This window comes from Mobula hypostoma, chromosome 9, assembly GCF_963921235.1.
Source record: "Mobula hypostoma chromosome 9, sMobHyp1.1, whole genome shotgun sequence".
Lineage (NCBI taxonomy): Eukaryota > Metazoa > Chordata > Chondrichthyes > Myliobatiformes > Myliobatidae > Mobula > Mobula hypostoma.
The window spans coordinates 104,786,948-104,814,417 of NC_086105.1; the positions used below are offsets into that span (position 1 = coordinate 104,786,948).

At 41.3% G+C, this 27,470-nt stretch overlaps 1 protein-coding gene across 7 annotated transcripts; it reads left to right on the top strand.

Moving 5' to 3' along the window:
* Positions 1–27,470, top strand: cdip1 (cell death-inducing p53 target 1). Of its 7 annotated transcripts, XM_063058819.1 has the most exons (6): positions 3,034–3,082; positions 4,550–4,695; positions 14,056–14,146; positions 15,662–15,820; positions 22,150–22,432; positions 26,324–27,470. In XM_063058819.1, exons 3-6 carry the CDS (start codon positions 14,062–14,064, stop codon positions 26,433–26,435), a joined length of 639 nt encoding a protein of 212 aa, XP_062914889.1. In that variant the 5' UTR covers positions 3,034–3,082; positions 4,550–4,695; positions 14,056–14,061; the 3' UTR covers positions 26,436–27,470. The 7 variants fall into 7 exon arrangements, with proteins under 7 accessions (XP_062914888.1, XP_062914892.1, XP_062914887.1 ...); XM_063058818.1 differs by lacking the exons at positions 3,034–3,082; positions 4,550–4,695 and adding an exon at positions 1–263; XM_063058822.1 differs by lacking the exons at positions 3,034–3,082; positions 4,550–4,695 and adding an exon at positions 2,742–2,760.

Below are 27,470 nucleotides of genomic sequence, written 5' to 3' on the forward strand. Positions count from 1 at the left end.
AGCCCCAACGACCCTGTGATTTCAGTCTCTGAGGCTGACGTCAGGAGGCTGAACCCACAGAGAGCGGATGGGGTACCTGGCCAAGCACTAAACCCCTATGCTGATCAACAGGCTGGAGTGTTCACCAATAGCTTTAACCTTTCACTTTGACAGCTTGAGGTACCTCAGATCCAACACCACCAAGTTCAGGAACAGTTATTACCCCTCGACTATCGAGACTCTTGAACAAGAGGGGATAACTTCACTCGCCCCATCTCTGAACTGTACGTACAACCTAATGATTCACCTTCAAAAACTCTTCATCTCATGTTCTCAATATTTATGGCTTATTTATTTATTTATTATTATAATTTCTACTTGTTTCTTTCTTTGTGTATTTGCACAGCTTGTTGTCTTTTGGTTGTTTATCCATCCTACTGAGTCCAATCTTTCACTGATTTTTATTGTGTTTCTTGTATTTACTGTCAATGCCTGCAAGAAAATTAATCTCAGGGTCTTATATGATGATATATATGTCCTTTGCTAATAAATTTATGTTGAACTTTCAAGTTTATACTTTGAAGTAGTGAAATAGTTTCCCTTTCCCTCCTAGATATTTTTGGCATCTCTAAGCCTGAATGCTTGAAGCCTTAGTGAGCAAAACAGTTCTGAATTCTCTTACTGCTTATTTCTAGCCAACTATCAGTGACAAAAAATATCAAATTTTAAAAAAATGTTTTTTGAACACAAATACATGCTATTTAAAAACTGTTTGCTCTAAGTACAGGGTCGTGTCTAACAACCACATTTGTGCACGAGACTGATGCTAGTTAGAAATTGTTTGGCAGTTTTTTCAGCAACACACACAAAATGCTGGAGCAACTCAGCAGGCCAGGTAACATCTATGGAAAAGAGTACAGTCAATGTTTCAGGCCAAAACCCTTCATCAGTCCCAGAGAGGAAGGGAAAGAGTCAGAGTAAGAAGGTGGGAGGAGGGGAGGAAGAACTACAAGGTGACAGGTGATGGGAGAAACCAGGGGAGAGGGAGGGGTGACGTAAGGGGGAGGAGCACCAGAGGGGGGTGATGGGCAAGGAAGGAGAAAATGTGAGAGAGGGAAAGAGGAAGGGCGATGGTGAAGAAGGGGGGGATTGCAATTACTGGAAGTTTGAGAAATCGCTGTTCATGCCACCAGGTTGGAGGCTACCTGGACAGAATATAAGCAGTTACTCCAACAAACTGAGTGTGGCCTCATCCTGGCAGTAGAGGAGGCTATGGACTAACATGCTGGAAAGAGAATGGGAAGTAGAACTGAAATGAGTGGCCACTGGGAGATTCCACTTTTTGTGGCAGATGGAGTGAACGTGTTCGGTGAAGCTGTCTCCCAATCTACGTCTGTCCTCACCAATATACAGGAGGCTACACCAGGAGCACTGCATACAGCAGATGATACCTCCCTCACTACCAGCAAAGGGAACAAGAGTCACACCTTCCCCTACACCTCCTCCCTCATTACCATTCACGGGAATAAGTGCCACATCTGCCCCTACGCCTCCTCCTGAAGAACTGCCTCAGTCCGAAATGTCAGCTGTTTATTCATTTGCATAGATACTGCATGATCTGCTGAGTTCCTCCGGCATTTTGAGTGTGTTGCTCTGGATTTCCAGCATCTGCAGACTTCCTTGTGCTTTTGGCAACTTGCTTCTTGTCCCACTTAGGCAGCATAGCGTTCCACGAAGGGAATACTGGCAATTTTCTCAATTAGTTTTGTTCTTTAAGATTTGCCCTAAATAAGTGGGTGCCCCAATTAACCAATGGCCCATTTAATTAGAATCCACTGTATTTAATGACGTATCTGCTACTGCTTCACTGAGCAGATGATTCCACAGATTCAGTGCTTTCTTAGAAAAGCAGTTTCTCTGCATCTCCATCCTAAATCTACTCCCCCAAATCTTGAGGCTATGTCCAGAAACAAGTGGAAACAACTTTTCTGCCACCATCCAATCTACCTATTTCATAATTTTATATGTTTTTATAATATTCCCTCTCACTCTTCCGAATTCCAGTGAGTATAGTCCTAGGTGACTCCATCTTTCCTCATAGGCAAATTTCCTCATTTCCAATATCAACCTGGTGAACCTCTTCTGCACTGCCTCCAAAACCAAAACCAAAATATATATTTTCTCAAGGAAGTAGAGCAGAGCTGTATGAATTACCCCAGGTGCAGCCTCTCTGTTACCCTGTACATTTGCAACATAACCTTCTGTGTCTTAAAATCAGCCCCTCTAGAAATTAAGGCAAACATTCCATTTCCCTTCTTGATAAACTGTTGCACCCGCAAAACCTTTTACGATTCAAGAAGATGTACTCTCAAGACCCTGTGTCTCTACAATCTTTCACCATTTAAATAATAAACTGAATGGTGTTCCAAAGTGGTTGGCCTTGTATTTACCAATATTGTACTCCATCTGCCAGAGCCTCGCTCATTTGCTTAACCTAGCTATATCCCTTTGCAGACTTTTCACACCCTCTGCACAGTTTAGTGTTATCAGCAAACTTTGATACACTATCTTTGGTCCCCTCTGCCAAATCATTAATGTAATTTCAGCATTCCCTCCAATTTATTCATTAACCTAACTTGCAAATAAATTGTTGTTTTCACATCAAGGTCCCATGCTCCTGAAACACCTTTCCCAAGATCACTGGGAATACCCTTTGTTGGGGCACTGCAGCATTGAAGGAGGCAGCTCACCGTTTCTTCAAGGGCAATTAGGAACAGTTAGGTGGGATTTTGATTTTTTTTAGCGACGCATCCAGATTTGCAATTAAACACTTCAAATTACACAATTAATTATTTTTTCAAAATTGCTAACAAATGCTACTTTGTTGCAATTCTATTTGTTGGGCTTTAGAGATTAGTTTACCTATGTTATGGTAATCTACAATGATGTCTCGGAATTTCCGCGGTTACGCCGCTTCTTTGCAAGGGGAATGAGCGGCGCATGCGCAGCTCCTGTCCTGCGGGTGCAGAGCATTTCGAGTGGAGACGGCGCCTGGAGCTCCCTAGTACGGCTGCTTGTTATTGCCGTGTTGGACGCTAGAGTGGTATGTAAGCTTAAGCAGAAACAGCGTGAAATAGTTTAAAAGGGGCGTAAGTTGGCTTTTTCACTGAATGTAAGAAAATCGGTTTTTCTATGACCGATCATTGCTGCTGGGGGACGCTCGCAGCCTTTTTCAGCCTGATTTGTTTTCGGGGGCAGGGCCTTGTCGGGGTTGTAGTCTGTATGTCGCGCAATCCCGTAACTCTCTATCTGTGATTGTAACCCTTGAACTACATCTCCCAGCGACCCCGCGACTCGCGCCTGCGCAACGATCAAACCTGTCAAATGTCAAGGCCGTAAATTCTAGGATTGTTATAACTACTGTAACTGATTCTGTTCTCGGATGACTAGAACATAATTCCTAGGCTTAACTGTGCCACAAGTTAGTCTTGTAAAATTTATATCTTGGCTATCAGCAACAAAATTTATCTGCAATACTTTGTTAGAGCAGCTTCACTAAAAATTCTCGATAATGCAACATCATTCAGTGATAATAAAATGGATTTGTTACGTTAATATTAAAAGAGACTTATCAAAATAATTTTGCTTAGTGCAAGTTTATTATTGCATGTACAAATGAAATGTAGAAGCCAGCCTCTGAGATAATGGAATTTGAATATTAATATTTCAGTCGTTATATATTATACCATATTAATATACGTTTGGTTAGCCTGGAGTGTTCATTTGATATTTATCAGCTGTAACACATTTATATGGTGTTTGAAAAGTGTGTTTTTCATTTTGGTGTTGTATGTAGATAATTTGAATGTTTCCCCATTTAATGCAATACTCTCTCATATGTTCTCCTGTCTTCAGATATAATATTTAAACGTGGAGTTACAATTGTCAGGTGAAATAGATCCTCTGTGGATGTTGTGGTCAAAAGTTGTTGTGTATTTTGAATACTTTTGAAACTTTGATTAAAATCAATGTTATTATTAGATTAGATTAGGTTCAACTTTATTGTCATTGTGCCGAGTACAGATACAAAGCCAATGAAATGCATTTAGCATCTGACCAGAAATGCAAAGAATAGTGTTATTTACAAAATAACTGTGAATAAAAGAAGTGCTACAGCACATGAATATAAAGGTGCTGAGACAGTACTTTTATATTTGTGCCTGTTATGTTGCCTTTTGTCTCAATTTGTCATGTCGGTTTTTCAAATATTTACTTTTTTCATTTTATAAACTGAGTTGCATTTATTGTTAACTGGAGATGTATTGTCTTAATGCACATTATATTTTCATTTCTCATTTTCCCCTGAGAGCATTAAAATCTTTGCAGATGTGAAATGATTTGCAATATTGGATTCTACTGTACTTGAATATAATTCTATAATTAATTTTTGAAGTTTTAATATTAAAAATTTCAATTTAACTTGATGTAAAATTGTAATACATTATTTCTTAAATAATGCATGAGGAGATCGTTTTTAGCACATGTCTAAGTTTTGCTTTTATGTTCTTAGACTTCGTGGATCTGCACACTCCAAATCCAGTGTCTTGTTGTCCCCTTCTGCACTATTCTTCATCTTGCTCATTGAAAACTGCAACCAGTGTCCAAATTGCACTACTTCATGAGCACCTATCAACTTTCTGCCTATATTGAAGCTTTGTAAGACCTGGCATTAACGTTTAGAAGACATAACCTGGTTTTCTTTTCAAATCTTTTTATTATTATTATTATCCAAAATTAACAAGAGTACATCGAAGTAAGCAACACTTACAGTGTCTCAAGAAAGAAAACATTATTTTAAAGATTGAAAAAATTGTGGTGACCAAAAAAAAAGAGGGGAAAAAACCCTACTAAGCAAGAAAAAGTGAGGGGGGGAAAAAAACCCCATTAGGTGTTCAACACTGGAGCCATGCGTCATCCAAAAAGCTTCTAAAGATAAACATCAAACCGCCAGCAAGAAAAAAAAAGTACCAAAAATTTACAATTAGATTGTGGAGGAAATCTATCAATTAACTCAAATGATAGTAATGAGCAAATGAACCCATATTTCTCAAAATCAAACATAGGTTCAAAGGTTCGACTTCAAATGTCTCCCAGACACAGTCAGGATCAAAATTGGAATCAGATTTAATGTCACTTTTTTCACAAACACAAGAAGATCTACAGATGCTGGAAATGTTGGAGGAGCTCAGCAGGCCAGGCAGCATCTATGGAAAAGAGTAAAGAGTCGACCAATTGTGCTGAGACCCTTCATCAGGACTGGGTGTGGGGGGAAGATAAGAAGTCATTGTTTTATGGCAGCAGTGCAGTACAATACATAAAAATACAATAAATTACATTAAGGTTATATGTATAAGTTAAATCAAGTAGTGCAAAAAGAGAGCAAACATAGTGAGGTAGTGTTGATGGGTTGTTTGATTGTCCATTCACAAATCTGAGTGTTTCTTCAGACTCCGTACTTCCTTTCTAATGGTAGTAGTAATAAGAGCACATATCCTGGGTGGTCGGGGGTCCTTAATGATGAATGCCACTTCTTTGAGGCATTGCCTTTTGAAGATGTTCTTGATGCTGGTGCCCACAATGAAGCTGTCTCAAGTCTGCAATCCTCTGCAGCTTTTTCCAAGCATGTACAGTGGCCCCTCCATTACTGATGGTGATGCAGCCAGTTGGAATGCTGTTTACCGATCATCTGTAGAAGTTTGCTGGGGTCATTGGTGACGTCCTAAATCTCATCAAACTGCTAATGAAATGTAGCCACTAACATGCCTTCTCCATAATTATGTCAATATGTTGGGCCTAGGATAGATCTTCAAAGATGTTGGCACCCAAGAATCTAGAGCTGCTCACCCTTTCCAGCGCTGATCCCTCGATGAGGAACAGTGTGTATTCCCTCAAGTTCCTCTTCCTGTAGTTCACAATCAATTCCTTGATTTTACTGACATTGAGTGCAAGATTGTGACACAGTCAGCCAGCCAATGTATCTCACTCCTGTCCGCCTCCTCTTCACCATCTGAGATTCTGCCAAATACAGTTGTCATCAGCAGATTTATAGAAGGTGTTTGAGCTGTGCGTAGACGCATAGTCGTGAGTATAGAGAGATAGAACAGCAGGCTTAGCACTCATCCTTGAGGTGTGCCTGTATTTAATGTCAGTGAGGAGGAGATGTTATTACTGCTCCGCAACACTTAACTCCAGTCCTGATGAAGTCTAGTGCAGAGGGAGGCCCAGGTTTTGGAGCTTGGTGATTAGTTCTGAGGACGTGATGGTGTTGAACGATGAACAGTAATCAATAAACAGCAGCCTGTCATAGGTATTGTTGTTGTCCAGGTGGTCCAAGGCTGACTGGAGAGCCAGACCTGTTGTGGCAGTAGCCAAATTGCAGTGGGCAGGAGTTAATTCTAGCCATGATCAACCTCTGAAAGCACTTCATCACAGGAGATGTGAGTGGAACTGGGTGCTAGTTGTTGGGGAAGCTCACTCTGCTCTTGGGCACTGGTATGACTGTCACGCTTTTGAAGAGTTGGGCACCTCTGGCTGCAGCAATGAGAGATTGAAGATGTCCTTGAACAGTCCTGCCAGCTTAGATTTTCAGTGCCCTACCGCATACACTGTCAGGGCCTGATGCCTTGTGAGGGTCCACTCTCTTGAAAGATGCTCTGATGCTGGCTGTTAAGACTGAGATCATAGGGTTACCAAACACTGCAGGGATTTGCACAGGTGTTATTTTATTAACCACTTTCAGAACATGCAAAAAAGATATTGATCTTATCTGGGAGTAAAACATTACAGCCATTCATGATAAGTTTTGCTTTGTAGGAAATAATGGTCTGCAAATCCTGCCAGAGCTGATGTACATCCAGTTTTGTCAATTGGAATTGCTTTATCACTCTTGCAATAGCCTACTGTAGGTCGTACCTCTACTACTTGTAGAGTTTTGCATCACTGGTCTTGAATGCCACAGGCCTAGCCCTCAGCAGCCTGTACATCTCCTGATTCATCCATGGCTTCTGGTTTGGCTATGTCCGGAATGTTTTCAAAGGCTCACACTCATCCACGCAGGTCTTTGTGAATTTGGTGACAGCTGTGATATATTCATTCAGATTCAAAGATGAGTTCCTGAATATTGTGCAGGCTTCCAATTCGAAGCAGTCTCGTGCACACTCCTCCACCTCCCTTGACCATACCTTCATGATCCTCATGACTGCTGCTGTGGTCCTGTACGCTAGGAGTGCAAATACAGCCAGTTGGTAAGACTAGCCAAAGTGTGGACGTGGGCAGGCATGGGTGTAACAGTGGTCAAGTGTGTTGGTTTCTCTAATGCCACAGGGGTTATGTTGGTGGTATTGATCAAGCTTGCATGGTTGAGATTTCCTCCAATGATCAGGAAGGCCTCAAGGTGCATGATTGCTAAACTTGGTGCTTAGCTCTTTCAGTGCTTGTCTGACGTTGGCCAGGCATGAAATGTACATCACTACCAGGATAACAGTGGAAAACTTACTTAGCAGATAAAATGGACAACACTTGAGAGCTGATGTTCCAGAATCTTACAAGATGACTTAAAAAACCTACTACTTTGTCTTTGTATCTCTTTTATGGCATGTAGTCTAATTTAGGGAATTCTGTTGGGAAAATGGTGACACTGTCCAGGGCAAAGTTTTCCTTTAATTGGAGAGCTGATCAACTATTTATGTTCTACAGAACTGTGGCATCTTGCTAAAGCTTCTTTGGCAGTGTCCCTCAAAATATGAACTTCCACCTAAGAAAAACATTGCTCCCATTGCTTATGTCATGAAGACTTTATTGAATTCTTCGTAGCCACTAAATTACTCCAGTAATGTAGAAATATAAATGTCTGTAGCTATATTCTCTTGTGTAGTTGAAGAAAGCTGCTCATCACCACCAAAATGAATATCTCAGGATGCTGGTATTCATTTATAAATAATAATAAAACACATTTTAATTCCACATCCCATTCCCATTCTGACATGTCCATCCACGGCCTCCTCTACTGTAAAGATGAAGCCACACTCAGGTTGGAGGAACAACACCTTATGTTCCGTCTGGGTAGCCTCCAACCTGATGGCATGAAAGTTGACTTCTCTAACTTCCGCTAATGCCCCACCTCCCCCTCGTACCCCATCCGTTACTTATTTTTATACACACATTCTTTCTCTCACTCTCCTTTTTCTCCCTCTGTCCCTCTGACTATACCCCTTTGCCCATCCTCTGGATCCCCCCCCCGTCTTTCTCCCCGGACCTCCTGTCCCATGATCCTCTCATATCCCCTTTGCCAATCACCTGCCCAGCTCTTGGCTCCATCCCTCCCCCTCCTATCTTCTCCTATCATTTTGGATCTCCCCTTCCCCCTCCCACTTTCAAATCTCTTACTAACTCTTCCTTCAGTTAGACGAAGAGTCTCGGCCTGAAACGTCGACTGTACCTCTTCCTAGAGATGCTGCCTGGCCTGCTGCGTTCACCAGCAACTTTGATGTGTGTTGCTTAGATTTCCAGCATCTGCAGAATTCCTGTTGTTTGGATTATCTGAACCAGGTTATTTCCATTATATTAATAATTTTGGAACAGGAAGGGGAAAACAATAAACTTCAGGGTATCCTCAGTATTTAAGTGGCACTATGGAATGTGTTAAAAGATTAATATCCCAAACAATGGAAAAATGCAGCATTGTCTGATACTGCAGTGATGGTAGCACAACATTTGTGGTCAAATTCTGGGATTTGGCAAATGATCTAAGGCTTGCTTTAAACCTGAGCTGAAATTTATTACGTTACCAGATTTTTTTTATCATTGAGAGCTCTTTGGTACCTTCATTATGTGCAGTGATGGTTGTTGGTGATTAGGTTTATTTACGGTTCATGTTTGGAATATAACACGTGTCCTATGAATCCGAGCATTTATCTGAATTTTTAAGATATTGCTGCAGAAGCTTCTTGTAGCAGCGTTGAAAGCACAAACATCTTCCGTTACACTTCAATGACTTTTCCTCTATCATAATGTCAAAATAAGAATGGTTCCTGCTGGTTACAGAGTTCTGTTTCCTTAACTTTCCACCTGCTGATTGCTGGCAAAAAAAGTGCATTTGTATCTAAATTGACATTTGAAAGAAAAGCATCAAATAACTAATAACTAGAAGACTGAAGTAGAGCAAAGAAAATTCTGGAAAATGCTCTGCAAGTTTGCAGTATCTGGAAAGAGAAACAGATAATGTTTCAGGTTGAAGACTGTTCATCGAAGCTGAGAAAGGCAAAGTTGGTCTTAAGCGATTTTTTTTTATTTCTTTTCTTTTTTTCCTCTCTTCCCCCCCCCCCGAGTTTGTGCAGATTTTCTCGTGTTCGTGAAAATCAGTTCAAATAGCAGAGAAGTGAAGGGGGAGGGGAATGATGATGGTATGGAGGGGCAATGGATGGAGTGAATGAAATATCTGTAATAGGATGAAATAATGTTACCATTAGTCGGGCCTCTCACTGGGTCAAAATTCTGGAATGCCATCTAAGAGGCAATGTGGCACTTCGTAGCAAAATATGCAAAAACTTAAGGTGACTCATCACTTGTAACGGGGCAGTTAGGTAGGGACACTAAATGTAGTGTTCTCAGCAAATCCCATGACTCATAAATGAATTTAAAACTTATAGTTGAGTAGTGGAATTTTGCCAAGACATCGTGTAGGGTATGAAGCTCCTTCACCTATTTCTGGTAATTTGAGTCAAGCCAAAATAAGCTTGAAGGTAAAGCTGTATACTATCTCTGCATGGTTAGTTGCTGAAAGTCTGCTAAGTAAAGCAAACATGTAAAAGAAATATAAATTGGTTATAAAATGGGTTCGATATGAAGATTAATTTTGCAGTGTTTTATTGAGGGAGTAATTGAATTTCAGGATGTCCATAAATATGTTAGTTCCCTTTGAGGAGGAAAATCATTTTTATTTTATTCAATAGCATAACTTAACAAAGATTCCTGCAAAGCTAATTTATTAAAAATGTCATTACACACGCAGGAAATTTTGCTTTGCCGCATAAATGACTAGTAGGCAGTTGACAGTTTATTTGTATGTAATTTTTCCACAGCTACTCACAGATGAAAACTAATGACTGACTTTGATGTTTTCTTTCCATTACTTTCAGACCACCACAACCACTTGTTTATTAGTAAAGACAATTGCTTAAGGTGATACAGAAATTTTCCCATGGCAAGAGGATGTCAATGTTTCAAACTTTTATCAGTGAAAGGCATTCAAAGATGTTTGAAGGTTCATTTATTATCAAAGCATGTACAACTCTAAAATTTGTATTCTCCAGATAGCCAGGAAACAAAGAAATAACATGAAAGTAATTCAGAGAGAAACAACAAACCCACCCCCCTGTGCAAAAAAGAATTGCATCCTGATCATCAACCCTCCAAAACCTCCCTCAGCCCCCACAGAACAGGAACATTGAACCCCCCCAAAAAAAACCCCTCCCCTGCACAAAATACCAATAGAACATTGACCCTCAAACACCCTCCTCTCACACAACAAATGGAAAATCAAATGGGTGATTTAACAAAAGGTGCAGTATATAAAAACCATAGGTCTGAGAAAGTCCACAGTCCATAAATGAAATAGTCCAATGCATAAGTGCAGAGCCACATACCATCCTATGCTATTGCCGACAGTCACCGAAAGAGATGGACACCACACGAGGCAAGGCCTACCCGCCTGCCACAGCGAGCCACAGAGGAATAGAACACTCACAGATTCCTCCTCTGGCACCGATCAAAAGGCAGGCAGTTGGCGCTGAAACTTTTTGCTCATTATAGGTGATGGAAATTGTCTTATGATGTACTTGTTAGCATAGTGCATCAATTGGAATCTGATTATATGTGATACAAATGATAATCAAATAATTGTTACAGCAAGGTCAGTTGCTATGATGGCTTCAAGTGGAGAAATCCCATTGCGCCCATTTTATTCCCACACTTTTTTTCCATTGTCCTTCAAATTGTTTACCCCACAAATATCTGTCTAACTTCTCTCTTGTAGAGCTTTGATTACAAAGGGTGATGGAAGTGGAGAGCAAGTTCCAAGTAAACTAGAGCCTTGAGTAAAGGAACTTCTCCTTTTAGCTCTTTGGTTGGAGGTGGGAAGGTAGCATAGTGGTTAGCAAAACGGTTTACGGTACAGGCAGCCCGGGTTCATTTCCCGGCACTGCCTGTAAGGAGTTTGTACATTCTCCCCATGGCCTTGTGGGTTTCCTCCGGTTTCCTCTGAGGGTCAGAAGACATAGGCTAATTGGTCATTGTAAATTGTCCTTTGAGTAGGTGAGTATTAAATTGAGGATTGCTAGGCGGCATGGTTCCAATGGCCAGAAGGGCCTACTCTGCTAAATCTCAGTAAATACATTTTAAATATATGTATCAGTCCATGAACTGTTCAAATGGAAGTGACTTGCTTCTGCTTTTTCAGAAAAGATAAATATCTATTCTAATTTTCTGCACCTGCACCTCCTTTTACTCCACTGCAGTTGGAAGGTACTCTGGTACAATTTTCTGAGCCTTTTGTTTTCTTAATATTGACCCAGGATAAATTAGTACAAAATTGGTCTTCAGTGTAATTGTTTCTTACTGCACTGCTGTACAGGCTTCAGCTAATTGCACTTGGAATGTTGCCTCTGAGGGAAAAATCAGTAGTGCGGTGCAAATTTCAGACTGCATTTCGATGTAGCTTGCAATATCTTTCAAAACTTGATGTAATGTTTTAGTGATAGTAACTGATTAGTATGGTTAATTCAACCTTGATTTACTTTGGGCTGGGTCAGATTACACTTGAAACCATGTCAACAAGTTTATTTTGAAAAAGGAAATGAGACCAGCCATGTAAATTTATTTACTCTAAAAGGCAGAAATAGAAACTTGGTTGTTCACGTGCACGCTTTTTGAAAATGTCAGGGGAAATTGGTAGACTTGCAAGAAGTACACGAACAACAGGAATTCTGCAGATGCTGGAAATTCAAGCAACACACATCAAAGTTGCTGGTGAACGCAGTAGGCCAGGCAGCATCTCCAGGAAGAGGTGCAGTCGACGTTTCAGGCCGAGATCCTTCGTCAGGACTAACTGAAGGAAGAGTGAGTAAGGAATTTGAAAGTTGGAGGGGGAGGGGGAGATCCAAAATGATAGGAGAAGATAGGAGGGGGAGGGATGGAGCCAAGAGCTGGACAGGTGATAGGCAAAAGGGATACGAGAGGATCATGGGACAGGAGGTCCGGGAAGAAAGACAAGGGGGGGGGAACCCAGAGGATGGGCAAGGGGTATATTCAGAGGGACAGAGGGAGAAAAAGGAGAGTGAGAGAAAGAATGTGTGTATAAAAATAAATAACGGATGGGGTACGAGGGGGAGGTGGGGCATTAGCGGAAGTTAGAGAAGTCGATGTTCATGCCATCAGGTTGGAGGCTACCCAGACGAAATATAAGGTGTTGTTCCTCCAACCTGAGTGTGGCTTCATCTTTACAGTAGAGGAGGCCGTGGATGGACATGTCAGAATGGGAATGGGATGTGGAATTAAAATGTGTGGTCACTGGGAGATCCTGCTTTCTCTGGCAGACAGAGCGTAGGTGTTCAGCAAAGCGGTCTCCCAGTCTGCGTCGGGTCTCGCCAATATATAAAAGGCCACATCGGGAGCACTGGACGCAGTATATCACCCCAGCCGACTCACAGGTGAAGTGTTGCCTCACCTGGAAGGACTGTTTTGGGGCCCTGAATGGTGGTAAGGGAGGAAGTGTAAGGGAATGTGTAACACTTGTCCCGCTTGCACGGATAAGTGCCAGGAGGGAGATCAGTGGGGAGGGATGGGGGGGACGAATGGACAAGGGAGTCGCGTAGGGAGCGATCCCTGCGGAATGCGGGGGGGGGGAGGGAAAGATGTGCTCAGTGGTGGGATCCTGTTGGAGGTGGCGGAAGTTACGGAGAATAATATGTTGGACCCGGAGGCTGGTGGGGTGGTAGGTGAGGACCAGGGGAACCTTATTCCTAGTGGGGTGGCGGGAGGATGGAGTGAGAGCAGATGTACATGAAATGGGGGAGATGTGTTTAAGAGCAGAGTTGATAGTGGAGGAAGGGAAGCCCCTTTCTTTAAAAAAGGAAGACATCTCCCTCGTCCTAGAATGAAAAGCCTCATCCTGAGAGCAGATGCGGCGGAGACGGAGGAATTGCGAGAAGTGGATGGCGTTTTTGCAAGAGACAGGGTGAGAAGAGGAATAGTCCAGATAGCTGTGAGAGTCAGTAGGCTTATAGTAGACATCAGTGGATAAGCTGTCTCCAGAGACAGAGACAGAAAGATCTAGAAAGGGGAGGGAGGTGTCGGAAATGGACCAGGTAAACTTGAGGGCAGGGTGAAAGTTGGAGGCGAAGTTAATAAAGTCAACGAGCTCTGCATGCCCAGAAGTACACGAGATTGATGCTTTATAATTAGAAGCTTTGCTGAATGTTGTCATTATAAAAATTAAATGTCACACTTTATGAATTAATGTAGTGGTGTAATGTAGAGTTGGCCCGGGCATGGTGGATTCACAGATGCTGTACATCTGGAAAGCCGTCAAGCATGTTTTGAGGAGAAGCAGGGAGTCTGAGTGCTCATGATTTTGACAGAAGAGTTAGAGTGAAACTTTGTATTTGTTTTCACTGATAGATAACATTGACTTCCTGTGCATGATAGCAGTTTCATATCACGCAAAGGAAATCTGAATTGTTTTGCATACATCAACTTATGGAATGCACTGCCTGGTTAGAATTGAGAGCAGATATTATTGTAAAATTTGATAATTTTTCATAAGATGCGGAGGTAAACATATGAAGTTTTAAAAAGGTGTAGAATATGTACTTAATGAAAATGGCCAACTAGGCTGGTCTCATTTCCTTTTTCAAAATAATTTGAAAACACTGCCTTTTCCATTATGTTTCTTTGTGTGAACTGCTGTATGAAGTTTGAATAATTTCAGAATTGTGACTTTTGTTTATAAATCAAACACAGGACACAATGTCAGAAGAACCACCACCTCCATATCCTGGGGGACCTTCTGCTCCATTGCTGGAAGAGAAATCAGGACAACCACCATCAACAGGTAAAGACCAAGTTCTAGCAAAGGCCGTAAGACATGGGAGCAGTATTAGGCCATTTGGCCCATCGAGTCTGCTCCGCCATTTCATCATTGCTGGTCCATTTGTCCTCTCAACCCCAATCTCCTGCCTTCTCCCCATATCCCTTCATTCCCTGACCAAGCAAGAGTTTTTCATATTATATACTTCCACTCGTATGTCAAAAAAATTAAATATCTTGGAATAGTTCAGACTTTACGAAAAGAAATTTCAAAACTTTTTGAAGTGAAATGGGTATTTTTATCAGTTCTATTTCAGTGCTAGACTATGAAAATGAATAGAATAGTTCATTTTAACTTTAACTTTAGTTCTAACTTTATTGATAATTAAAGTGGTTAGGTTAGAATGACACTTAAAATGAACTTTTTGAGCTTGTATTTTGCAATTTTATATTTAAATAACCACTAATCTTTATTCTTTTTTGCTCATAACCCACACTTTGTATTTGCTTGTTTTTACCATAACGCTGTATTGATCAGAAGAAGCAGTGGGAAAACAGAGTTGTTTGCTAGACAGCTGTCTCAAGTGAACCATATTCCAAGCAACTATCAAGAATCATACTATAATACTTTAAAAAGCTTAATTATAAAAACATTTTTTCTTGGGAAATAAAAGCACGCAAGTTAAGGTTTTGGATGAAATAAATAAGTAAACTGGCTTGTTAATTTTTTTCTAAACACTTTGTTCTGGGTGGAAATGCAGAAATAATAACTAGTTAAATGAAGTCACATCTTGAGTTTGAAAGCCTACATCATTCACAATAACGTGAATTTTACGTGGTGTAAGGACTTTACTTACACCAGGGGCTGTTTCACTTAAGGGTATGTTGAGGTCTTTGAAGTCAGTTCCTCAAAGAGCATAAGACATAGGAGCAGAATTATGCCATTCAGCCCATCGAGTCTGCTCTGCTATTCCATCATGGCTGATCCTGGATCCCACTCAACCCCATACACCTGTCTTCTCGTCATATTCTTTGATGCCCTCACCGATCAGGAAACTATCAACTTTCACCTTAAATATGCTCACAGACTTGGCTTCCGCTGCAGTCTGGCAGAGCATTCCACAGATTTGCTACTCTCTAGCTAAAAAAAAAATCCACATTACCTCTGTTCCAAAAGGTTGCCTCTTAATTTTTAGGTTATGCCCTCTAGTTCTGGATACCCCCACCATAGGAAATGTCCTCTCCACATCTGCTCTATCTAGTCCTTTTCAGCATTTGGTAAGTTTCAATGAGATCACACCTCTCCTGCATTCTTCTAAATTTCAGGCATGGCAAACTGGAGCCACACAAAGATATAGGTAAGATTGGATCTAAAATGATCCAGGCAGTGATTTATTGATGATTTCAAAAGTAAGCAGCCTTAATTGAATAATGTAAGATAGTTGGATGTTAAATAAAGAACTTCTGTTCGATAATTATTTGCTTTCTTGTTTAAATTATTTTTAAATTCATAATACAGAATTTTCCCCTCCCCTTTCAGGGTATATGTCACCTGCTGCTACTACTGCTACCACCATTCAACCTCAAGGGTATTCTATGCCACCTGATGGTGGACCACCTCCTTATGAGCCAATGCCTCAACCGGGATTTGTGCCCCTTCACACACCTGCAGAAGGTGCCGTGCCAATGCAACCACATGGTAACTATCATTGATGTGATTCTGGAATTTGAGAGAATTGAGTGTGTTGTTGGTAATTTCCAATCTAATGAGATATGTGGTGAGGTAAAGTGAGATGAATGCGCTCTGCAATTGTAAACACAAGGGCTTCTGTAGGTGCTGGAACTCCAGAGTAACACACATCAAATGCAGAAGGGACTCAGCAGGTCAGTCAACATGGAGGGGAATAAACAATCGACGTTTTAGGCTGAGACCTTTCATCAGGACTGGAAAGAAAGAGGGATGAAGCCAGAATAAGGTTGTGGGGGAAGGGGAAGGAGTGGGAGGGTTAAAATGAGAAGGTGGGAGGTAATTGGTGGGAAAGGTAAAGTGCTGAAGGAGGAACTTCATAAGACCGTAAGATACAGGAGCAGAATAGGGCCATTTGGCCCATCGAGCCTGCGCTGCCATTTCATCATGACTGATCCAATTTTCCTCTCTGCCTCAATCTCCTGTCTTCTCCCTGTATCCCTTCATGCCCTGACCAATCAAGAATCTATTAACGCCTGCCTTAAATATGCATAAAGACTTGCCCTCCACAGCTGCCTGACGCAACAAATTCCACAGATTCGCCCCTCTCTGGCTAAAGAAATTCCTCTTCATCTTCGTTCTAAAAGGATCCCCTTCTATTCTGATGCTGTGCCCACTGGTGTTAATCTCTCCCAGCATAGGAAACAACCTCTCCACATCCACTCTATCATGGCCTTTCACTATTTGATAGGTTTTAATGAGGTCGCCCTTATTCTTCTGAATTCTAGTAAATATTGGCCCAGAGCCATCTAATGCTCTTCATATGACAAGCCTGGAATCATTTTTGTGAACCTCCTTTGAACCTTCCCCAGTGTCAGCACATTTTTTTTCTAAGATAAGGGGCCCGAAACTACCCACAATACTCCAAGTGAGACCTCGCCAGTGCTTTATAAAGTCTCAACATTACATACTTGCTTTTATCATCTAGTCCCTTTGAGATGAATGCTAACATTGCACTTGGCTTCCTCACCACAGACTCAACCTGCAGATCAACCTTTAGGGAATCATGCACAAGGAGTCTCAAGTCCCTAAGCACCTAATTTTATTTTTTTGTATTTTCTCTCCATTTAGAAAATAGTCAATCCTTTCATTTCTTCTACCAAAGGTACATGACTAAACACTTCCTGACATTGTACTCTACCTGCCACTTCTTTGCCCATTCCCCTAATCTGTCTAAGTCCTTCTGTAGATTCTCTACTTCATCAAAACTACCTACTCCTCCGCCTATCTTCATATCGGCTGCAAACTTTGCATCAATTCCATCATCCAAATCGTTGACATATAAAGTAAAAAGAATTGGTCCAAACACAGACTCCTGTGAAACACCATTAGTCTCCAGCAGCCAAACAGAAAAGGCTCCCTTTGTTCCTATTCTTTGCCTCCTGCTAATCACCCACTGCTTTATCCATGCTAGCATCTTTCTTGTAATACCATGAGTTTGTAGCTTGTTAAGCAGCCTCCTTGTCAAGGCCTTCTGAAAATCCAAGTGCAAAACATCTCCTCTATCCATCCTGCGTGTTATTTCTTCAAAGAATTCCAACAGATTTGTCAGGCAAGATTTTCCTTGGTGGAAACCATGCTGGTTATGGCCTACTTTATCATGTTCCTCCAAGTACTCTTAAGACCTCGTCTTTCAGAATCGACTCCAACATCTCTCCAACCACCAAGGTCAGACTAACTGGCCTATAGTTTCCTTTCTTGTGGAGTGACATTTGCAGTCCTCCTCTCTGATAGGAAATGAGACTCAACATTGGAGAAAGGGGAGGAGGAGAGATGTCAGAGAGAGGTGATGGGTCGGTGAGAAGGGAAAAGGTAAGAAGGGAGCCAGAATAGGATTGGGGAAAATAGGATGAAGAGGAGAGAAATTACTGGAAGTTGGAGAAATCATGGCAGTAGAGAAGCTGAGGGTCTGACATGTTGGAACAGGAAGCAGAGTTAAAATGGATGGTCACTGGGAAATCCAGCCTGTTGTGGCAGACAAAAAGTGTTGCCTCGCTTGGAAGGACTTTTTGGGGCCCTGAATGGGTTGGTGAGGGAGGTGGTGAAGGGGCAGGTACCGCATTTGTCTGCCACAACAGGTGGTCCATGGCCACCTCTATTGCCGCCACGAGGCCACTGTCAGGTTAAAGGAGCAACACCTAATATTTTGTCTGGGTAACCTCCAACCTGATGGCATGAACATTGATTTTTCTAACTTTCGGTAATTTTGCTCTCTGTTCACTCCTCCGCCCCTGCCGTCCCCCTTCTCACCTGCCCAGCACCTTCCTCTGAGTCCCTCCTCTTTTCTTTTCTTCCATGGTCCCCTCTCCTTTCCTACCAGGTTCTTGCTTCAGCCCTTTAGCTTTTCCACATTTCACCTCCTAATTTCTCACATTGCCCCACCTTCATGCTCATCTGGCTTCATCTATCACTTGCCAACTTTTGGCCCTCCAAACCCACTTTCTTTATTCTGGCTCCTTACCCCTTCCTTTCCATTTCTGATGAAGAGTCTTGGCCTGAAGCATCAAATGTTTGTTCCCCTCTGTAGATATTGCCTGACCTGAGTTCCTCCAGCTTTTTTTCTGTGATGCTCTGCAATACTTCTGTAAGAAATTTGCATGAAATGAAGGTTCCTTTTGAACTGCCATTTGCTGATGAACAGAATTATATAAATTAATAAGTAACTCCAGTTACTTTTAAAATGCATATGCCTATTTTCTAATACCCTGGATGGATAATATGAAATCTATTGTACAATTATCTGGAGTTCTTGGCATCCCTTTTGAAATGGAGCAAAAGTATCAGATCCTGGGGTCTTCACTGAAGTGAGTAACTTTTAATGGTGTCATTTGCACTTTCTTGAAAGCAGTGTGTTTGGGTTGGAATTCTATCCAGACAATTGGGATAACAGTTGTGGAGTCCTCATTTCAGATGAGTGCAATTAAAATCTCAATTTGATTTCATAATCCAGAACATACCCTATTTCCATTACTATCAACAGGGAGGAGGTACAAGAGCCTGAAGACTCATACTGAAAGATTTAGAGAAAGCTTCTTCCCCTCCCACCCCACCAGCAGCTATCTGAATGGTCCATGAGCACCACTTTTTTGCATATTATTGTTATAACTTAACAATTTTATGTCTTTGTACTTTTCCAAAACAGCAAATATTTCTTAGTCTACATCAGTAAGTAATTCTAATTCTACAGTCAAAATATTGATTATTTCGGCAAGATGGGTAATTTTCACTTGAGGCCATTTCTTTGATTGAGCAATCTAGTTGGTCTCAATTGTGACCTCTTTTCCACATTTGATTTTATTTTTCCTCCATGTTATTTATCCACACCGTCAGACAATGCATTCCCAACTCTAAACTACATAGTTTTAATTTTCAGGAAGCTGTTTCTCTCTTCTAAACACTCCATTATTATACGTATCCTCAGTTTTAAAGTTCCCTTTCCCCGTCAGTCTGCTAAATTGAAACACACCATCACTGAAACCTATTGAGTAAATTTCCATTTGTATTTTCTCAAGATACAATTAGTGCGGTATCTTGAGAATAATGGGGTTAAAAAGTGCAGTGAAATTACTATTGAGAATTTTCTGCTCCAGATGTATGCACCTAACCTTATGGTGAATTGGTTATCTATCATGTTGCCAAGTTGCAGGCAGTGCTCATTGTTTTTTCATACTTTAAACTTATGTTCAGTTATAAAAAACACAAAAACCTAAAATTCTGGAACTAGGCCATATCTGGTGGCAGTTGCGGCTAGAGAACCTGAACTCATGTGTTATCTGTTGTTTTTAAAAAAAATACTAAGTGGAATCAGGAATAATCCATGTGGTCCTTCGAGCCTACTCCATCATTCACACCAGCATAAGAATTAGAGGCAGACCAGTTCACACCTTGGGCTTGCTCTGCCAGGTGGCAACTGATCTGATTGCAGCTTCAATTCTCCGTTCTTCAACCCCAGTAATCTTCAGCAACCTATTCAAAAATCTATCTACTAATACCCTCAAAATTATTTGAAGACTTGGAAGTCCCTTGCTCTTTAAGGGTTGAGCTTGTTTTTCTTCTTTTCCTTGTTTGTCTTAAATATACGATCCCTTACTTTTTAAAGAATTTCTGTTATGTATCAATTCTGTCAAGAGGAAGCATCCAGCATGCAATCTATTGAGACCCCTTTTTTAATCAATAACCCCTGTACCTAATAAAGTAGCCACTGATTGTATGTTCGTGGTCTTCTGCTGCTGTAGCCCATCTATTCAAGGTTCGATGTGCTGTGCTTTCAGAGATGCTCTTCTGCCCACCACCGTTGTACTTGCTGCCTGTTAGGCCACTGGTGCTTAGGGCAGCACATCTCTATTGTAACATGTGGTTATTTGAGTTACTGTCACCTTCCTGTCAGATTGGACCAGTTTGGCCATTCTCCTCTGACCTCCCTCATTAACAAGGTGTTTTCACCCACAGTAATGTTGCTCACTAAGTGTTTTTTTTGGTCTTTTTTTTTGCACCATTCTCTGAAAATCCCAGGAAATCAGTTTCTAAGATGCTCAGACCACCCTGTCTGGCACCAACAATCATTCCATGGTCTACATCACGTGGTTCACATTTCTGCCCCACTCTGAACAACAACTGAACCTCTTGACCATGCTTCTATGCATTGGGATGCTGCCACATGATTGTATGTTTAAATATTTGCATTAGTGCGCAAGTGTACAGGTGTACCTAATAAAGTGGCCACATAGCTCAGTTCAGTTTTCTTGCCCTAACCTCCATATGACTTAAATTTCTAGATATTAAAGGAGTCATGAGTCTGTTTTGTATAGTTGTCTAGTGCTGTAAATCATAGAGATTCACCAACCTCTGCTTAAAAAGAGTATTCAACTTAATTATAAATATCCTGCCTATTTATGCTGATACTGGGTTGGCTCATTCAAGACTCCATCCAAGTGAAGTGCCTTTCCTGCATCTAGTCTCTTGAACCAGTGACAATTTAGTAAGTTTCAATGAGATCATCTCATTAGTCTGAACTATCATACATAATATAGTATGGCAAACCCACCATCCTGGGAGCTATTCTAGTGAATCTTCATTCCTGAACACTCATCCTCTTGTAATAGAGGCCACAGTACCATTCGCCTGCTGCACCTGGATGTTTTTATGACTTGTTTGCATCCTCTAAGTTTTTTTTTAAGTAATATTCCCCGATCTGTTAACATTTTTTTCAAGTCTTTTCTGCTATTTCTACTGTGGATGTTCTCACTTTGTTTCACCTACCATTTTTTTGCCCATTTTTTGGATCTTATTATTAAACCCTCAACACTTTACTCATTATCCCACCTAGTTTTATATAAACGGCGAACTGAACTCCAGTAAGAATTACACTTTCATTTAAAATCTAATGTTTAATCCCCTTTAAAGAACATTGTATAAGGGAAAGAATATGCAGAACAGTGTGAGACTGATTACATTATCAACAGGGTAACAAAATGACCAGTGAAGTATTTTGAAAATGTCAACCTTGGAATTTTCACAGATTAAATCATAGAAATACTATATCAAAGAAGGGGCTATTGAACCCATTCTATTCATATAGGCTACCATTAATTATTTATCTCTGCCAAGGGAAGTGTACTTTTCTAGCAATGTTGTATAATTTTTTAAAAGAAAAGACAGCTCAGCAAATGCTTCAACTGGTTCCAATTCTATAGCTCTACCAACATTCTTTTAAATTATCACTACGGCCTGTCTTTATATTTCCTTATGATACAGGCAGAGTCAATTCAGCTGCCTCTCAGAGCAACCAAATTTGAACCCTCACCCCCCCATTTATTTTCTTATTCTTTCTATCATCAGTTCTGTCATCTCCATTCATCAGACCTCCATTCTGTCATCTGATATCTCTCTAAGTTAGTACTGTGGCAACCTAACTTAAAAGCCAGTACATCTTTGGCACATGAAAGCAAGTTGGAACACCCGTGAGAAAGAGAAACTCTGCACGTAACATCATCGGCCAGGATTGAGCCTGGTCTGCTGGGAGCTGTGACACAGCTATACTACCTGCAACACCACTGTTTCTCCATCTTTGTGCTATTGCAGTAGGTAGCACTCCAAGGTTAATAGTGTCTGTGACCTCTCTGCTCCTGTCATTGCAAGTAACCCCAGTGGACAACAAGAAGGACATCTTGTGTAACCAAACGTACTTATTTTTTAAATTTTATTTACATGAACAAAGGAAATTGAAGTTTAAAAGATAAGGCTATTGATGTATTGGTAATCTTGTTTTTTTTTCTTAACAGGATACTATCCAGCTGCTGGACAGTACCCGCCTTCAGGTCCATTTATACCCCCTGGCCATTATCCACCCCCTCCTGGGCACTATCCCCCTCATAGTGGACAAACAGCAACTGTTATAGTTCCCCCAGGTGCAGCAACAACAGTGACAGTGCTGCAAGGGGAGATGTTTCAAGCTGCACCAGTCCAGACTGTATGCCCTCACTGTCAGCAGGCTATTACGACCAAGATCACTTATGAGCTAGGCTTATTGAATACGTTATTCTGCCTCTTCTGCTGTTTTATGGGGTAAGTGACATTGACTTGAGGTTTTCAAGTCTCATTAAGAATTCTCATTTTTTTTTACCACGGTCTATTCATTTGAAATTTCTGACCTCTGATTTCATGAACTTTAACCTCTCTACTTATTTTCATATTTTCTTGCATGTTTGCACTATTGTTCTTTTTGAATATTAACTATTGTCCTGTACCTTTCGCTAGGTCTTATGACAGCGAACCAAAAAAAAATACAGTGGATCTGTTCAAAGACATGTTTATTACTTGCAAGGAGAAACACCTTCACTCCTCATAAATGACAGGCTGTTTCTGATTTATAGCCTACAAAGTTTGTTTATATTACAAGTTTTCTGGCTGTCCTTTGGCTATTATCTGTTCTAGAGGTCAACTCCTCCACTGTAGTACTCGAGGTCAGTAATATATCAATCTCCCCTTAGTTACACAATGAACAACGATCAAGACATTGTATGCCTTTTGCTACACACTTAGCTCATAGCAACGTACTCTGGGATTATACAGGTTCCATTTTGTTACAGTACAAACTTAAGTAGAACAAAAATCTCAAAGTTCCAAATATATTTCCACACTATTCTGCAACTTTTATTTCTTTTGCGTTCTTTTGCCTAATCTTATCTTGCTCTTATCTTGCCTAATTTCTATTTCCATCTTGGCTTGCCTAACTCGTGTTCTGATATCCTCCTGACTACTCTGCCGTTAGACAAATTATTTTCCCCTCAGTAATCTTCAAGTACTCACCAACATGACTAAGCTATGTTATTATTCTGCAGATATAACTCTGTCCATGTAGGAATAAGAGAATCCTGCATACAATTAGGAAATTAATAGAATGGAATTCCTGTGTCCACCTAGAGGCAGCCACAGAGCTCCTGCATCAATTTTGTGATTTCTTATGCCACCCAGATTTGCAAAGTGTTTTTTATCCCCGTAACTAATATTATTTAAGTAATGGAACAATTTCTCTTTGAAAGAACGAACACTGAACAATGGTGTCCTGTGTTGTAAGATTAACATTAATCTTTCACTGATTTTGACTATCAGCATTCTCCAGTTGTGGCAGTCACAACACGCCGGAGGAACTCAGCAGGTCAGGGCAGCATCCGTGGAAACGATCAGTCAACGTTTCGGGCCGGAACCGTTTGTCAGGACTGAAGAGGGAAGGGGCAGAGGCCCTATAAAGAAGGTGGGGGGAAGGTGGGAAGGAGAAGGTTGGTAGGTTCCAGGTGAAAAACCAGTAAGGGGAAAGATCAAGGGGTGGGGGAGGGGAGGCAGGGAGGTGATAGGCAGGAAAGGTGAAGAAAGAATAGGGGAAAACACAATGGGTAGTAGGAGGAGGTGGAACCATGAGGGAGGTGATAGGCAGCTGGGGGAGGGGGCAGAGTGAAATAGGGTTAGGGGAAGGGAGTGGGAGGGAATTACCGGTAGTTGGAGAATTCTGTGTTCATACCAAGGGGCTGGAGACTACCTAGACAGTATATGAGGTGTTGCTCCTCCAACCTGAGTTTAGCCTCAGCATGGCAGTAGAGGAGGTCATGTATGGACATATTCGGATGGGAATGGGAAGCAGAGTTGAAGTAGGTGGCAACCGGGAGATCCTGTCTGTTGTGGCGGACAGATCGGAGGTGCTCGACAAAGCGGTCCCCCAATCTGCGTTGGGTTTCACCGATGTAGAGGAGGCCACACCGGATGCAATAGATATGGGCACTCGCATGGATCTCAGCTATGCCTGCCTGTTTGTTGGTTATGTGGAACAGTCTGTGCTCCAAACCTATTCTGGTACTGCTCCCCAACTTTTCCTTTGCTACGTTGATGACTACATTGGTGCTGTTTCCTGCACCCATGCTGAGCTCGTCAATTTCATCGACTTTACTTCAAACTTCTACCCAGCCCTCAAATTCACTTGGTCTATCTTGGACGCTTCTTCCCCCTTCTCGATCTCTCGGTCTCCATCTCTGGAGACAGACTGTCCACTGACATCTTCTACAAGCCCACTGACTCTCATAACTACCTCGACTATACCTCTTCCCACCCTGCCACATGGAAGAATGCCATTCCCTATTCCCAGTTCCTCTGTCTCTGCTGCATCTGCTCCCAGGATGAGGCTTTCTGTTCCAGGACATCTCAAGTGTCCTCTTTCTTTAAGGATCGTGGTTTCCCTTCTGCCGTCATCAATGATGCCCTCACCGGCATCTTCTCCATTTCCCGCACTTCAGCCCTCACCCCATCCTCCTGCCACTACACCAGGGACAGAGTTCCCCTTGTCCTCATCTACCACCCCGCCAGCCTCTGGATCCAGCAGCACATTATCCTCCGCAACTTCCGCCACCTTCAACGGGACCCCACCACTAAGCTCATCTTTCCCTCTCCACTCCTCTCCGCTTTCCGCAGGGATCAGTCCCTCCCCACGGATCACCCACCCGGCACTTACCCTGTAAGCGTAAGTGCTACACCTGTCCCTACACCTCCTCTCTTGCCACCATTCAGGGCCCGAAACAGTCCTTTCAGGTGAGGCAACACTTCACTTGTGAGTCTGTTGGGGTCATCTATTGCATCCGGTGCGGCCTCCTCTACATCGGGGAAACCTGATGCAGATTGGGAGACCGCTTCGTCGAGCACCTCTGCTCCGTCCGCCAAAACAGACAGGATCTCCCAGTAGCCACCCACTTCAACTCTGCTTCCCACTCCCATTCAGATATGTCCATACATGGCCTCGTCTACTGCCATGATGAGGCTAAACTCAGGTTGGAGGAGCAACACCTCATATACCGTCTAGGTCGTCTCCAGCCCCTTGGTATGAACATAGAATTCTCCAACTTCCAGTAATTTCATCCCACTCCCTTCCCCTATCCCTATTTCATTCTGCCCCCTCCCCCAGCTGCCTATCACCTCCCTCATGGTTCCGCCTCCTTCCACTACCCATTGTGTTTTCCCCCATTCCTTCTTCACCTTTCCTGCCTATCACCTCCCTGCTTCCCCTTCCCCACCCCTTGATCTTTCCCCTTACTGGTTTTTCTCCTGGAACCTACCAGCCTTCTCCTTCCCACCCTCCCTCCACCTTCTTTATAGGGCCTCTGCCCCTTCCCTCTTCAGAACTGACGAAGGATTCCATCCCGAAATGTTGACTGATCGTTTCCACGGATGCTGCCCGACCTGCTGAGTTCCTCCAGCGTGTTGAGTGTTGCTTTGACCTCAGCATCTGCGGAGTATTTTGTGTTTCCAGTTGTGGCAGGCCTTCCTTTCTCTATACTCCAGAGTGGTTTCTTTCAGAATCTTACCAAAATGCTATGGTAGAAATGCATGCCAGAATGTGACCTACTGTTTAAACTGGATCTTTGGTTTTACCATGTAGTACTTAGGTATTTGAAAAAATATGTGCAATTCTGGAGCTTATAGGAAGATTATTTTGCAATGTCTTAAAATTTTGGTTTTACTGTTTAACACACCTATAGATCCTCATTTAGTTGCATTAGTTGACAGTGATGATTTCACGATAACATGGTACATATCATAACCTGACTATGTCATAATCTACAGCAAGTTTCACAGAAGTGTCCTTTGTAATTTGAAAGATTGCCTTGGTTCAGTAAAATTACTGTTTTTTTGGCAGGGATGAAGTAAGGAGAAATGAGTCCAAAGCACTTTCAATAAGTGTGTTCTGATTTGTACTTGTGACTTTGCCTAGAGAATAACTAAATAAAATTCTATAATTTTATAAGAATGGATTTCTTTGGCTGAGGCATTTAAGTCTAAATTCTAATAAGGGTATGAGCATAATTGACGACACCTGTTTATTTGATACCACTATATAATGTGTATTAGAAAATCATTGTCATTTGATATATGGTTGCAGAAAGCTTTCATATCTTTCTTTTTCTTTTGATTCAGGTGTGATCTGGGCTGCTGCTTAATCCCATGTTTGATAGATGACCTGAAGGATGTGATGCATACTTGTCCAAACTGTAAAGCTTATATATATACATACAAGCGTGTGTGTTAACGCCAATTCTGGCTCTGTTCAGACCTTAAAAAGATAAACTTAACATTAACTTTTTGTTTCTATTTACACACATGATGCAGCATTGTCTTGTGCTGTCCAACAAACTGTGAATGCCTTATCTGCAGAGTATATGATTAAGATGAAGATTTATTAATGTATTAATATAGTATCAGTAGAAAGGTTTTCGTCCAAATTTAAATCAGAAAACAATATTTCATTGCACTTCAACTTATGAAATTCCCAGTAAAGGAAACCCTATGGCTAGCACCTTTTTATGATATTCAGTTTAAAATTTTGAGCAAGTTGAATATTGATGTGGATTATTGTGCTAAATAGTGTTTGAGAATTAAAAGTGACTATCTAACTTAGGGTATCTTTCAACGGTCAGCCTTTTGTCCCAAAATATTGCCCACTGCTGCAATATTTTTGTGATGTTTATATTCAACATGTACAGTTTAATATAATGTGCTCTATAGAAAATACACATTAAAATGCACACTTTAAACCCCAGGGAAAAATGTTTTGTCATCTGACACAGGTTGCTGCTTAATGGGAGCACATGCATGGAAGTGTTTTGTAATATGATGTGCATTCATGTCATTTAAATACTTGCAATCAGTGTCTTTTTTTCCAAATCTTTCCTGATACAGACCTATCAAGTCTGAATTTCTAAACAGTTGGTAGTTGCTGGGAAAGATACCAAGCTTAAAATGAAGGCCAATTTAAGAAAAATATTATTTATTTTGAAGAGATTAAATGTTTTTAAAGAGCTGTACTATGGTTTTGAAAGTATTTTATTGTTGCAGTTCTAGTTTAGTTTAACATGAAAAGGTTCTGAGCCATGAAAGGTGTGTTATTGTGATTATAGTACACTTGCGTCAATCAAAATCATTTTAATGGAACTTGAATAGAGGATATTTTTTTAAAAAAATAACATCACCTGTAAGCTTTCTGTCTAAATGTGTAGCTTAGATTTTGTGGATCCAAAGAATGTTTTTTTTCCAGATTTGAGGAATATTGTCTGTTAAGGATGAC

Bases quoted from the DNA above. Each gene is read 5' to 3' on its own strand.
- cdip1 (XM_063058817.1), top strand. From the start codon at position 2,909: ATGGTAATCTACAATGATGTCTCGGAATTTCCGCGGTTACGCCGCTTC. The intron at 15,821-22,149 runs GTAACTATCATT...TTTTCTTAACAG, and splicing joins CGTGCCAATGCAACCACATG to GATACTATCCAGCTGCTGGA. The intron at 22,433-26,323 runs GTAAGTGACATT...CTTTTGATTCAG, and splicing joins CTCTTCTGCTGTTTTATGGG to GTGTGATCTGGGCTGCTGCT.